The sequence below is a fragment of the Phaseolus vulgaris genome, chromosome 5 (assembly GCF_051622355.1).
Source record: "Phaseolus vulgaris cultivar YP4 chromosome 5, ASM5162235v1, whole genome shotgun sequence".
Classification (NCBI taxonomy): domain Eukaryota; kingdom Viridiplantae; phylum Streptophyta; class Magnoliopsida; order Fabales; family Fabaceae; genus Phaseolus; species Phaseolus vulgaris.
In genome coordinates this window covers 40,292,818-40,308,184 of record NC_143502.1, presented here as the reverse complement: position 1 = coordinate 40,308,184, position 15,367 = coordinate 40,292,818, and the positions used below count along the sequence as shown (strand labels likewise).

General features: G+C 30.9%; 1 protein-coding gene across 1 annotated transcript; it reads right to left on the bottom strand.

The window, feature by feature from the left end:
- Nucleotides 1-12,180: 12,180 nt before the first annotated feature.
- On the bottom strand, nt 12,181-13,919 carry LOC137816988 (uncharacterized). Its single transcript, XM_068620179.2, has one exon. It carries the CDS (start codon nt 13,208-13,210, stop codon nt 12,296-12,298), a length of 915 nt encoding a protein of 304 aa, XP_068476280.1. The 5' UTR covers nt 13,211-13,919; the 3' UTR covers nt 12,181-12,295.
- Nucleotides 13,920-15,367: the final 1,448 nt, after the last annotated feature.

Genomic DNA, 15,367 nt, shown 5'->3' with positions numbered 1-15,367 from the left:
ATTCAACGTCACCAATTTTATGTGTTAAAGCCACTCAAGTTTCAAGCCACAACAAGATTTTGTCTACTTCTTAAATGTAAAAGAAATGCATTTTTTTTTGTGTGAATGTGCACATGTTCACAACTTTTTTTATAATTTATTCGAATTTATTGTAATAAAGACTAAAGGCTGATTTATAATATATATTTAATTTTTTTTCCAGCTTCAGGAGAAAAAAGCTATTTTTTTAATGAAATTAGAAGATGATGATACCCCTTTATATAGAGTGTTACAATGACATGTTGGAATGACAAGGACTAATTTGGAAGATTCTTGAAACAAGTTGTTCAATCTTACAATAAAATCATGAAATAGAAATTAATTTTAGAAAAAAATAATTAATTACTATAGTGACTAAATTAGAAACCATTTTAGGGATTAAATAAATTTTTGGTTTCTAAATTAGTTTCTATTATTGGTAAATGGTTTCTAAATTGGTATCTAATTAGCTTTTTGCTACTAAATTTAGAATCTAAATAATTGGTAGTTAAAACCTTGCTAATTAAATACCAATTTAAAAATTAATTTAGAAACATTTTTTTTAGTTTTTAAAATGGTCTTTAATTTAATTATTATTACAATTAGTTATTTTAGTATCTAAAAATTAGTTTGTATTTAATGATTTTCTTATCGTGAATATATTGTTGAATTACTTCTTAAAGAGAAAAGCTTTGAACATGGGATTGTAGAAATTTGAGTATTCTCTCCACGTTAAATTTGTACAAGGAATGAAAAGCAAAAAGGAAAATCAAACAAACAACATCGTGGAACTGAAATTTACAAGCAAAGTTAATTAGATCCTTGGAAATTTTATTAAATATTAATGTTTAATACTTTTTTACAATCAAAATCAATCACCACCGTTATTTATTTTATTCTTTACCGATAAAAAAATATTAATAGAATAAAATAAATATTATTATAACAGTAGTTAAATCACTTAACACTATAAGAAAGTAATTAAACAATAATTAATTTTTATTATTAATACAAAATTTTAAAAAAAAATTAAATTAATATTAAATATCAAGATTTTAGTTACTAACTATTTTAAATTCTAAATTAATAATTTACAATAACTAATTTAAAATCTAAAATAATTAATAGCTAAAATTTTAATACTTAAAAGTTAGCTACGTAACAACTTAAAATTTATTTTATAAATTTTTATTAATAATAAAATTATTATATATATTAATATTTTTTTAATTTATAAATAATATCTAATTTAATTAATATAATATATAATTTTTTATTTATTTTTAAATTAGTTGTTATTTAATAAAAAAAAAATCGTGTCACATATTTCATGATGTAGAGAAGAGAAAATTATATAGTTTAATATATTGAAGGCTCAATTCAGTTATTTCGTTATAACCTACTTCTATCCTTAAAAAGTACATATGTTACTGTTTTTTTTTTCTATTATTGTGTTTTTAAAAATGACGTGCCTGTGTATCCGCATTTTTTATTTTTTTAGTATTTTTTTATTTTTAAAAACAATTTCTCTTAATAACAATAAAATGAGAAGTTAAAGAGTAGTTTGTATCCGCATTTTTTATTTCTCTTTCTTTAGTATTTTTTTATTTTTTAAAAACAATTTCTCTTAATAAGATTAAGATGAGAAGTTAAAGAGTATACCGTTAAAGAGTAGGTTAATAAAATAGTGGAGAGCGGTAATTAAAAGTTACATATGGTAAAGAGAATGAATGAATTTTCAAAATTTAAAATTCAAAATTGCTATTTGCATTCAAAACCGTCTCTCATAGAAAATAATTAAATAGAATTTGAGTTTCATATTTTTTTATAATTTTTAATATTTTATTAATTATGGGTAAAAATATATGTATTTGGTAATAGTTAAAATTTATTTAAAACTACAAACTCAATCGAAAAAATAATTAAATAGAATTTGAGTTTCATATTTTTTTTAATAATTTTTAATATTTTATCAATTATAGGAATTAAACCAATATTTTTCATTAGGTCTATAAACAACCAATAATATATGACAATCATTACAATACATATGACACCATTAAACAATAAACCAACAAAAGAAGAAAATGCAATGAAATCTGCTTCTTATCTTCACCTTGGACCCTTGAACCTGTATGGAGACTCGTTTAAATTGTTCCCATCTTTCGCACCCAAATCTAATGTTCCTTCGTGTTAGAAGCTTACAATTTGGGGAGTGAGCGCAACAACGAAATATAACATGTAAAACATAGATTTAAGAACACGATGACATACCTTCCCTACATAATGCTCTCTGGTGAGCAAACCTATTTTGAATGTGGTCTCTAAAATCATAACTTTATGAAAAGTTGAGATGATTTCAAAAATCAAAACCTAAAAGAAGAAAATATAGAGGAAGAGCAAAGATAAAGAAATGGTGATGACAGAAATCTTAAAAATCAAATTGGAAGTAACTTTTCCATAAAATATGAGGAAATGAGAATATAGTTTAGTTAATGCTCCGTCTTGTTGAGTCCTTCTTATCCCTCTAGTCACATGTTTCCATCACAATTTTAGAAGACAAATTAGTGTTTTACAAATTGAAATGCATATAAAGAGAATTACCAAGCGCGCAACTTTTTTGAGTCTTTTCGTTCCCTCTAGTCACAAACTTCAATTACAATTTCATGAAACAAATGTCAAATTAGGGTTTCACAAAGATTAATAAAAGAAATATGATTTTACATGAAAGTGAAAAGGAAAGAGAAAAGAAAGTGAGAAGTATGGTAAAAAAGAATGTGTTATGTGTAGTGGAGAGAGAGATAGTGGGAAGTAGGTACCTATATATAGGAGAGAGAAAGTGAAAAATAGGATATGTGTAGTGGAGAACCATAAAATCTGTTTCTTAAATTAATTTTAATAAAAAAAATATCAGTTTAAATCAGAAAAGTAACGTACCAAATCTCCACTCTCCTGCTGGTCCACAAAATATTACAAATATCTTTAATTTTTTATTTAATAGAGAAGAAGATCTCTAAAGTAACTAATCAATCTCTCCACCCTCTCCACTATATCCATTCTCTCCACTCTCTCCACTATCTCCATTCTCTCCACTCTCCAGTTAAATAATAACAAATAAAATAAATTTAAAAATTAAAAAATTATTTTATCAAAAATTATAAAATGTCCAAATAACCAAAATAAATTAATACAATAAATTATTAAGTAAGGATAAAATGGAAAAAAAAATTAAAAGCAGTTAAGAAGGAAATAAGAAATGACACAATAACCATAATACAATAATAAAAATAAATATTAATATAAGGATAAAGGAGGAAAAAAAATTAAGAGCAGTTAAGAGAGAAATCCCCTTTATATATAGGTATAGATAAATATTTAAATATAGAAAAAATCCTAATTCGTAATGAACTGTTAAAAGGTATAGATTTAACTTTTAAAAATAAATAAAAAGAAAATTGTATTTTGATGTGGAAAACAATTTTAGATTCGGGACAGATGAATTTATTTATTTCATTTTTCTCTTAAAAAGAACTCTTGAAAATTCATCAGGTTTGAGACATTCTCGCTAAAATTTGATGAAATTTTTTCTTTAATTGAAAGAAAAACTGTTGTGGGACGCATCCACGGTGTAGAAACATATGAGTTTTTCTTTTAAAAAAATATAAAAAAGGTTATCTCAAATTTTCAATTTTTTCTTTGAACTTCACAACCTTTTTTCGTAAATTATTGAATAGTTTAATATCCAAACAAATTAGTTCTGTGCATGGAAGTGGTTGGTGGGGTCAAAGTTCGGAATTTGGCATGTAATTTATTTATGGTCGCATAAAATAAAATAAAAATAAATAAATAAATAATTTAATTTGATGCATCCATGCACCAAATCATCAATCATTTTGTCATGAGATGCTCTTGGTCGGGAATCGTTACTGCCACGTCGACATGCGGGACCCTCTATACAACTCTACGGAATGTATACTCTAATCGTATATTTCTACTGTTTTAATTCAGATCACAAATTTAAATGAAATCAAATTTGATTTGTAATATCCACCTTCATATTCACACACATCATCATAAAGATATAGAAATTATGTTTAAATTTTAGAAAAATAAAAATTAAGACATAAAAATTATGTCCTCTCTTTGAAAAAAAAATCCTGAAAAATCATGTATGACCAAATATTCCTTTCATTTTTTTCCTATTATATATATATATCCAAAACTATTTTATGATCCCACTTTTCTTCTCCTATGATTGACGTTATAGTTTATATGCTAGGAATTTTTTTTTTTAAGCTTCAAATGTTGCAGGTTATTTTGGAAGCAGACAAAAGTGTTAAGAGACCAAGAATGTAAAAGGACATCAGAGATAGAGTCTCACTTAGTCATTATGTTTGTATCTTTTAAGTTTTGTGTTCAGCTGGTTTTTTGTAGAACCAATTCTGTTATGGGTAGGGGCTTTTTTCTGAAAGACAAGGTTCTTTGTGTAAGAGAGTTGTTATGGGTAGGGGAGGCTTTATAGCTTATTCTCTTGGTGTAAGTGGAGCATCTACTTTCTTTGTCTTGGTGTGTTGAAAGTTTTAATCAGGTATGACTTATGTATAATGGGTTGAGACACCCTTAAAGTATCTCACTTTATTTTATTAATTTATTGTCGAAAAAAAAAATATTAGGTTGTTACGAAAATTGTCACTTCCCACACTTCAAAACCATTTTTTTCCCTCTCAAAACCAAACTAAAAAGTATTTCCTTTTTATGAAACAAAAATATTTCAACTTAAATAGAAAAATAATAGTTTCACAACTCTTGAACTTGTATATAATTTTAATGGGACAAATTTAAATATATATATATATATATAATAAAGAATAAATTTATAATTAAGTTATATAAAAAAATATTAAAATAATAGTATTAAGAATTGTAATATAATTGTTAAGTTTTCAATGAATATTCATTATCCTACCTTCATTTTTTCTAAACGGAAAGCAAACTCAATTCTCTCCAACTATTTTATATATTTCCAGCTAAAGAAATAAATTGTACTGAAAAAACTCAGCTTCAACGAAAGGGGTTATTGCTTTATTTAAAGAGAACTAAATAGAAAAAAAGCACATGTATTAATAGATAATCATGTTCAATAATAGTAGGGAGAAGGTGTTGTGAATCTGTTGAATATTTTTCCAGTTTTCTAAATGATTCTGTTACTGAATTTTTTTGTATTTATTGAGTGAAGTATTTTGTTGTGAGTCATATATAGTCTTCCACATTTTTGGATTGAGATAATTTTTATGATATAGTTCAGGGTTTAGTGTATCGTTTAAAATATCTAATTTTTATTTATTTTTTTATAAAAAAAAATTCTATTTCAATATGATTTAAATTTATTCTCATATATCCTCTTCCTTCTTGATTTATTGAGTCATTCTTCAAGAGATCTTGATTTATTGAATCATTATTTAAGAGAGTTGAGATAAAAAAAAAATTAATTCTAATGATATTATTTTAATATACTTAAAATGAGAATATAATATTATCTTAACGATCACATTAACTTAGAAAAAAAATATACATGTTTAAAAATCAGAATCAATAATAATTTATATATATTATACTATCTTATGTATTTTAAGAAGAAAACTGTCTGAAAAAGATAAAATTTAAAGAGTTTGTGATTGAATAAGCATTATATTGTTTAAATTGATTTTACCCTAGTTGATATGAACATGATATTCCAACTTTTGATAAGGGTTAAAGGTAGAAAAATGGATGTTGGTGGGTTTGGAATCTAATTCCCTATCTTTTTGACAGGTTGATGCTTTTTTTTTTTTCTTTTGCTCATTTTGATGTGAAAAGCTTAGCACTTAATTTTGCCAAGTTATAGTTGGAAAGGGTTTAAAATTGCAGCCTTAACCCTGCATTCACTTGTCCTCTCAGTCACCACCATGGATAGATATAATAGAAAAGGCAGCCATGCACGTGCATGAGAAATACACAGCAGAAAAGAAGATGATGGTGGGGCCTACCTAATTTCTCACTCACAACATCATAAAGCAAACATGGTTTTCCCCACAAACACTGCAAAGTGCAAACAACTCGTACTACGTACCACTCCCATGCATGTGCCACTTTGGGCCTAATGGGCCTCAATCACTCCAATCACTATTACTACGTGTTTGGATATGCATTTCGTTTAGCGCAGAACCAACGCTGGAACGCGCGTCAAACCAAACATGCAGCTATCCACTTCATCTGAAATAACCAGATATTATTTCATGTGGATATATATAACTTTTCTAGCTCCCATTCAATTGCACGCGTATATGTCCTCCATCGTTAGTTACTTCTCCCACCATCATCCTCTTTTCTTGATCTTCATCATCACATTCCCACAAATCTATACCTCCTAACTCTAACCATTTTCTTCACATTCCTATAAGTTTTTAGTTATGGACATTACATGGAGAAGATTATGTATAGTAAGATGTTTTGATGATTTAGGAGAATGAAAAAAAAAAAAAACACGAGAAATTGGTAAACTTGTGTGATTACCAATGTTCATATAACTATTTTTTTTTATCTGGTCATTTTTTTTATCGGTAATAAAAAATAAATAAATGAGAGTACTATAGTATGGTTATGTATAAATACTTCAATCATAATTTTATTTAGATTTAATAGTTTTAATCATAAAATCTTGGTATGTAATTATGAATAAATCTATTATTTTAATTAATATTCTTCTAATTAGGTTTATTTTGGGCCTTAATTATTATTTTTGTTATTTCTGTTTTTTTTAACCCCGATTGCTTATTTTGAATCAAAACAGGAAACAAAATCTAAAATAAAGAATTAGAGAATTGAATATGCAAATATCCCAGGAAAATAATTGAAAACAAATCTTCTACATGAATATTCTCTCAATATCCTGCAATTAAAATTCCTCTGCAAAAACCCTTCAAACATAGAGCAAATATACTTTGAAGATATTATTCAAGAAAATCTTTTGCACTCTCACAACAATGTTGGAATAAAATACAATCAAAACACAAATCTGAAGGAAAAATTGGAAATAATATACCTGGAAGAAAAGCAAGAATAAAATCTTAGACTAGCTGGAAATGAAGATATCTACTTAATAAGTTGAAATAGAAAATAAAACATATGATAATTGTCAATCAATATCATAAGGCAGATTTTGAATCCAATTATTTGCAAGGAAAAAAAAATATTATAACAAAGACTTCAAAGGAAGAAAGAAGGGGGCTTTTGGATTCATAGTTGCAAACATGTTCTAGACCTAGTTTTATTTCTTTTTTGTATTCACTTGTTTTACCTTCGTATGGAATGCTAAAACCTTTTTGTTTGATTTCATTGTAATTCCTCATTGAATTCTAAGGTTCTGAGTAATAAAAGTTTTAGTTTTCAATTCTCCATTGCAGTTGTTTTAATCTTCTAATATTCTAAAAAGTTGATTTTTTTGAGAGGTTGTACTTAAACGCATGATTTAGAGTATTCCTTGTCTTAAACTTTGGTTTCTTAGTTAGTTTGCAAAGTTCTGATTAATTTCTTGGGTGCATGATTCAAGAAAAAGAAGAGAAACATCCCATGAGTACACACATGGATACAAATGGGGTATTGAATTCATCAGTAAACACATGTTTTTCTGATAAGATTCGGTTGAATTGGATTAATGCATGTTTGATTTAGTTTAATCCTATGTGAGAATTGAAGGGTGATAATCTTTTGATAACTTGTGATAAATTCATTGGTGGAGGAACTTGGGAGTCAACCTACATTATTTACTGTTTTTAATCTCTACTTTATTTTCTTGCACAACTATCTCAATCCCTTTTTTCTTTATTGTTATTGCTAACTTTTCTTGTTCGTAGATAGATTTTGAACACTAATTTACTGATTTCATTATTGGATTTGTTAGGGGACGACTTAGGGTCATCTGACCAAAATTATACTATCATCTCTCTAGCGTTAGAAGTTCTATGCTGGAATATTTTAATTTGACTACTAAACAACAACTATCACCCCTTTTACATCATGGTAGGAAAGAAGACATTTATCACATGCCAAGGCATCTGCCTCTCAGTAGATATAGCTCTCCAAAACACTACGTTCACAATTCCATATACATTCTCCCAATTGAAGGAGCAAATGTTATTTTAGGGATTGAATGGTTGTGCACCTTGGGCTTTATTACAACAAACTTCTTTATTCCCAACATAGCCTTCAACCACCTAAATCAGCATATCACCCTAAAAGCCACAAAAGCAATTAAGAAGTGGCGTCAGTACTTATTAGGCACTTCATTCACCATTTACACAAACCAAAAAAGCCTCAAGCCTTTCATCCTAAACAATTTAAACACGAGAACAACAAAAATGGATAACTACAAGGGTATGACTTTGAGATAGTGTACAAACCTAGCAAAACCATTACAATGGTTGATGCCCTCTCACGCCAGGAATCCTCGCCAAAGTCGTTGTTATTCGCCATCTCTTTCCCCATGCCCACAGTCTTCCAAGAGCTCCAACAATATTACTCTATCGTTGATGGCTTCCACATAATTCAATAGCACAGTCAGAACTAACCATCACAGTCATTGTTCCATATCTGTAAATGAATAATATTCTTTCGCAACCAATTTTTTCTCCTAAATGCAAAGAGTTTCCGCCAACAAATTCTCAGCGAATGTAAAAAATCTCCCACAGCAAGGCATTCATGTCTAAAACCCACAATGGTAAGAGCCGCAACCTCCTTTTATTGGCCAAGATGGACCCATGACGTGAAGACCTTCATTCAACACTGCTCCATGTGCCAATGCAGAAAGTTCTCGCCAAAAGAACCCAACGGGTTAATCCAACCGCTGCCAACACCAACCCAAGTTTGGGAAGATTTAACCATGGATTTCATCACCCACTTACCTTCCTCAACAAGGCACACAATAATATGGGTCATATGTGACTTCCTCACAAAATAAGCTCACTTTCTCGTGCTTCCAACTCACTACACAACTCAAAGCATTGCTCGCATATTCTCCAGTGAAATTTGCCACCTTCATGGAGTTCCCAAATCCATAATTTCTGATTGCGATCCCATCTTCATTAAAAATTTCTGGCAAAACCTATTTCAAGCACAGGGAACAACTCTCAAGTTCAGCTCATCATACCAACCAGACAGATGGTCAGATAAAAGTTTTAAATAGGGTATTAGAAACGTATATGCGTTGGTTTACTAGTGACCACCCCAACTCCTTGTATCAATTCCTCCATCTCGTGGAACTATGGTAGAATACATCGCACCACTCTGCCATCAGAACATCTCCCTTCACAGCGCTCTACGACCGTCCACCACCATTCACCTTAGACTTACTCCACACCCCGCGAATTTTTATTATACTTATTAATAATAATAAGTATAAATTATATTAATAATAATAAGTATAATAAAAATCATAATATATGACCAAAAAATTTGTTTGGTCTAATGATTAATGTTTCTTTGGTCACTGAAAGGACTTGACTTCATATTGGTTAATCATCCATTAAGCTCGCGCCACGCAACTCTGAACCTTATCAAATAGATTAGTTGGAAGAAAGAAAAAGATTGTCTATAGTGGGTACTTTCGTATTTATAAGTATTTATAAATCTCCATGCGAAGAAGTGGATTGATGGGAGCGCTTTAATTTCCTAAAAAATGTCAAACCTATTTTTTTCACTTTCTATATGTTACGTTTGCTTAAGAAAATAACACCAATAATATATACAAAATGATTTGGTTGAACATAGAGTGAAAAAAAAAAAGGGAAAATATTGAATTATAAATATAAAAAATCAGTTTTGTGTACTCTTAGAAGTTCAAAATTCTTTTTTCTGTGTCTTTCACACACGAAACATATCACAAAGAGTCTGGATAAATGTGAAACATTTTTTAAGAGTTGAATTTTAAATCCTTAAATTTAATTAGTTTTGGAGTGAATTTTATAACTTAAAATAGAATAAAAGAGATATATGTTGGTATCATCAACATCTTTATTTTATAAAAAATAATTAAGATTTTCTTAACTACTGAACCTAAATAGAGCTTGAGTTTTATGTAATCTTATTTCTGGACGGGTCATCGTTGAAAAAATTATCAAGCAGGATGTAGATGGGAAAATAATTTATAAAATTTAGGTTTCTAAAATACCCATATCAAGCGAAAAGAAAAAGAAAAAGAAAAAATGAAAACATAAAAGATTATGAAATGGAAGTAATTACGTGTTATTTTGGACTTGATAAAGAGGTGAAGTGTTGGGAATGTTTTAAATAGCAAGGGGATGCACCTTTTAGTGTAAGATTCTGTTTAATTAGCTTCATCCTTTTAATAGCCCTTTTTTATAATTAAAACAATTTAATTTGAATGTGTTATTTCTAATACTTTATAAAATGATTTATAAACAATTGATTATGTAAAATTCATAATAACTAATCAGAATCTTGGATAAGGCCCATTAAGGGCCTTGGTATTGGGTGTACTTACGTTACACTGTCAAAGTGGGGTAGGGTTGCCAAAAAATTAGTGACAATTATCAAAGTCATGAATAAATATCTAGTACTAAAACATGGCTTGTTTTATTCTTTAATAACTAAAGTAATGAATATGGTTATACTTTAATTTCTTGAATTTTTTCTGAATGATTCAATAGTGCAATCTGTGATAAAAAAAAGTTATTAGGCTTATTGGGACTAAGTTGTGATTATTTTATCCTGAATGCAATGGGAAGAGGAAGGTTATAACTTGTAAGCAATGAAGAAATATAAGTTTGATAACATGTTGGTCTGCATCACACATCCTATATCTGGAAAACACGTCCACAAAATTGCAAGTTGTGATGATGATAAGAGAAGAATAATTGGAAGATGATGAAAATAAATGAACAGCACACTTTGTAGAAACAAACAAATTCCATTATATTTTTGTTGGCCTGTTTTAATATTTATGATTCATTGAAGGCTTATCATGAATGTGAATTCTAGTGAATTAATGGAGTGGAGCCATGGAATTGACTCTTACCCAGGAAGCCAGGACCACGCCACTGGGGCACCCTATTTTCACATGCAACAACTCAATTTTCCAGCTATTATAGAATGAATGACCCATTATTTTATTCCCAAATTCAAATCCACCAAGTTTCTCTCTTCCACTGTATTGTTATTGTTCAAATTTTGAAAATTTTGCAGTTTAAATTTGAAAGAAGGTTTGTGTTGTGTGTGTGTTTGAGAGTGAGGGAACTTTCGGCTGAATCGCGTGACAACAGCGACATCACTTGTTGTTTAGGTAAAAGTTGGTAGACACCATAACCCATTCGCGACACTCACCGTTTTCAACTTCCTCATTTCATGCTTCATCAAGACACCCTCGTGGGGTGCCCATTAAATCCTCTACAATCTATTCAATGCCTTCTTTTTTTCATCTGTTGCATTGATCCAATAATTTCTTTAAAGGGGTATCAGAGATTTTAAAAAATGAAGAAAAGGCAACAACTTTTTCTTGGGTTACAGTGAAATTCTTTACTTGTACCATGTTCAATGAGCTCTGGAAGCGATTCCAAGTTCATTATCTGTAAACCACTCTCCTAAACGCGTTAGCATTAAGCATTGACTTTTGAGCACAGTTGAGAATATTGTTTTAGAACTATATGCATGTGAAATCTACCTTGGAAGTTTCTAATGTTTATACCTTAACCTTTAAAATTTAGGAAGACAGTGATGCAAATGGTTGGTAATTTGGATAGAGTTAAGCAAGTGGCATATAAAACAAAGGACACAGCTAGGCGCATATGAAGGGATTGAGTATAAGTATATGATAGCAGAGGGAGAAATGATTATGGAAAATTCTAAAAAGAAAAGAATGAATCATTGACACCACAGAATTAAGAAATTGGTAGCAAAGAAGCATCATTGGCATGATTGATTAACCGGCTAAAGCCACAGCAAAGATGGGAATAATGGACAAAAGCAACATTGCCCCACTGAGTCCTTTGCAAGATGACCATCTTGAAGCCATGTCAGTCTGCATTCTATTTGCTGCCACACCATGCGCAAATTTGCATCATATTGACCACACCAATCATTTCAAACCACACAACAAAAGGGGTCTACCAGTTACCAAAAGCTTTGTAAAAATTTAAAATTAGCAGTCATTTAGAAAAATTAATGTAACATAATATGATAAAGGAAAATAAATAAATAACAGAGGCCTAGTTGTATGGAACAAAAACTAATGCACAATGGATGTCTTTTCAAGTGGTCTCAATGCTGTAGGTGAAGATGCCAACGGGAGAATCTGAGATGAACCTGAAGGAAACTGGGGTAGATATTGCTGAAGCTGTTTGGATTCTGTTGTGTCTTTGGTGTGAATAATCCTAAGAAAGGACCCATCACTGAAATCTGTGGCCATGGTTTCCTGAGGGGAATCTTTAACCCCACATTCTTGTACATTCTCTGTAGCCTTTCTCCGAGCCTCTTCCATCAATCTTCTTTGCAATTTCTCTTCTGCGTCCCTCAGAAACTTGAATTTCGGAGGTGGAGAGGATCTAAATCTGTTGTAATCTAATTCAGCAGACGATTCAAAGAGAGGGTTGAATCCTTGATGCTTGTAAGAATGAAGAGGGTCCAAAGCCAAAGGACACTTCAAAGGAGAGGAAGCCAAGGGGGTGAGAAAAGGGGTGTCAATTGTCAACATAATATCACTGAGGCTCCTTGTTCTTGACCCCTTTCGGCTCCTATCACCCCTAGATTTACCATCTTCAGACTCCAAATCTTCCTTGGTTTCCTCCTTGATGGGGAAGAGAAACCTTGGTGGACCAGCCAGATTGTGCAGCCTCATCAACTCTGACTCCACACCCTCTTCTCCAAAGGACTTGTGCAGCAAATCCAGCTCCATCTCTGGTTCATGAATGGTGCTCTCTATGTCCCGCACAACCCCTCCAGCGTTGGCACCATGCAAGCTGCAAGGGGTCTTCCAACACCCCCAATAGAACACCCCCTTTGCGTAATTGCCATGATCCATCCCAATATCCATCTGTGCCCTTCTCTTCTTCCACCATAAGAAATAGTAAAGCTGAGCACACAGAGCAAGCAGAAGACACCCAAACACAAGACTCAAAGCAACACTCAACCCACCGAAAGACATGACCCCTTTACAAGGGAATCAATCTCACACCTTCATATCAAGCCACCAGTGGAACCATTAAGTGAGGAGAAGTAAAAACTAATAATCAAGGCCCTAACTTTTCGGTGGTGGTTGAAAGGTATCGATGTTTTCGCAGTTATTAAGGAAGAAACTGCTGTCGGAAGGACGCTACGCTGTCTAGATTGTTAGTTTGGCTAAAAAACTGTGCCACAGTGGACCATGCAGTTTCTGGGAAAGGAGTGTCCTTCCATTTATGAAGGTCACGTTGTAAAGACAATACTCTAATTTGGGTACCCAAAACACACGCCTAACTACCCTAGTGGAAATTGTTCTTGGAAGCCCAAAATCTTAACACAAGTCTTACCACTACCTTATCTCCCAAGTTTACCACTCATGACATCATTTGATCGTGTGTGTCTGAGTTCCATCGACCACAACGTGGATTCCAGAGACACAGATCCAACGTTAAAACTAATGCGCAGCCAAAAGCAAAGTTTCTAAGCTTCAAACACGTCTACGGAACTGAAATTAAATTAAATTTTGGTAGACAAAGAGAGAGAGAGAGAAAAAAAAAAGCTTAAAAGGAGCGGTTTGGTTGAGTAATGTGGGCTGAAAGAAAGAGTAATAGATGTGACATAATGGGCTTTATGTATGCGTGCGCGTCACCTGTGATTTCTGCTCTCTTCTCACCCACCAACATCATACTAACAATTTCAATTTCACTATCTTATAAAACGAAATTAATTTTTTTATGGTTAAATTTTAGATCAAGTGTTTTTCATATGAAATTATTAGAATGAGTGTTTCTACATATAATATAGAGAAAAAAAAAACATATTTAGATCCATCAAAGACTTTGTTGCCACCACCTCAAAACATTTTTTTTATTTTTAATCAACAAATTTTAATGCACCATCGCCACGACCTGGTACACAGAAAAATGTGACACTCCATGTACAGCTAGACTACATTACACACACAAGTTATTTAATACTTTAAGAATTTAATTCAGCACACTAAATGTTTCTCATGGTTATGCTCCTTCCATGAATCAATGCCTTTTTCAAAATTGTTGTCTCGGATTTTAAGCAAGGATCATTATCATAGTTTAACAATTTGATTTTGTGACGAAAAAAAATGAGTTTATTAAGGAAGTTTTTGGGTGCATTTGTGTGAAAATATTTGTAAAAAAGCAAGAATAAAGGGATTTTGTAGCTGTAGAGAAAGTCCAAGAAAACACATAATTTTAGAGCGTAGTCTAGAAAGGTTATAGATAGTGGGAGGTCATGTGTAGGTCATCCATCTCCTAACACATGTCGTAGGTGTCCTTAGAAATATAGAAAATGAGTGTGGTAGGGAAGCACTAGGAGAAAGTCCAACCAAAAAACTACAACTTATGATCCATTTCAAAAACCAATTATTCAAACTCTACAAACTTTTTAAGTAATTTATTTGACCAAACTACCTATTTAACAGCTATAGTAAGATTATTTTTCTTATAAAATAAATAACAAAATAAGTCATAAAATATCTCGATCTCATAAAATCGGTTTATAAGGTGAAGTTTACATCCACCACCGTAAGATATTTGATAATATATTATAAATTAAATGAATCTCATAAAACTAATTTATGAAATATGGTTTGCCTCCAAAATTTTGAGTTGTGATTAATGTTAGATCCTCGGTAAGTAACCTAGTAGGTGAATTTTGGACCTTGTCAATGGCCGCCCACGACACAAGGGTTCAAAAGCTACCCTTCTTCACACGTTTGACGTATGAATGGGTTGGTTCATCTCTGTTCAATTGCAAAACAAATCACAGACCCTAGCATGTTTTTCTTTCTCTTTTTCTAGTCAGCAAAACATGCTTCAAAACAAAAGACTGAGAATTTGACTGGCTGCACTTGAACAAGTCAAATTTAAATCCTTTCAAATTTTCAACAAAAGTAGAATTAAAAAGACTAAAAAAAATTGTGAATGTAATCATGGCATTTTACCAGTAATTAAGCTAGATTTACATAAAGTTTACGTTATTTATCTGGTTAACGCTCCTCCATTGCCACCTATGTATCCGTTACACAGAGCGCGTCTTACCTAAGAGAGAGTAAAAAAGTGAAAGAGTATAAAACATACACTTCACACTCCAATAAATTAAT

Excerpts from the sequence above, each read along its gene's own strand:
- LOC137816988 (XM_068620179.2), bottom strand. The coding sequence starts at position 13,210 with ATGTCTTTCGGTGGGTTGAGTGTTGCTTTGAGTCTTGTGTTTGGGTGT.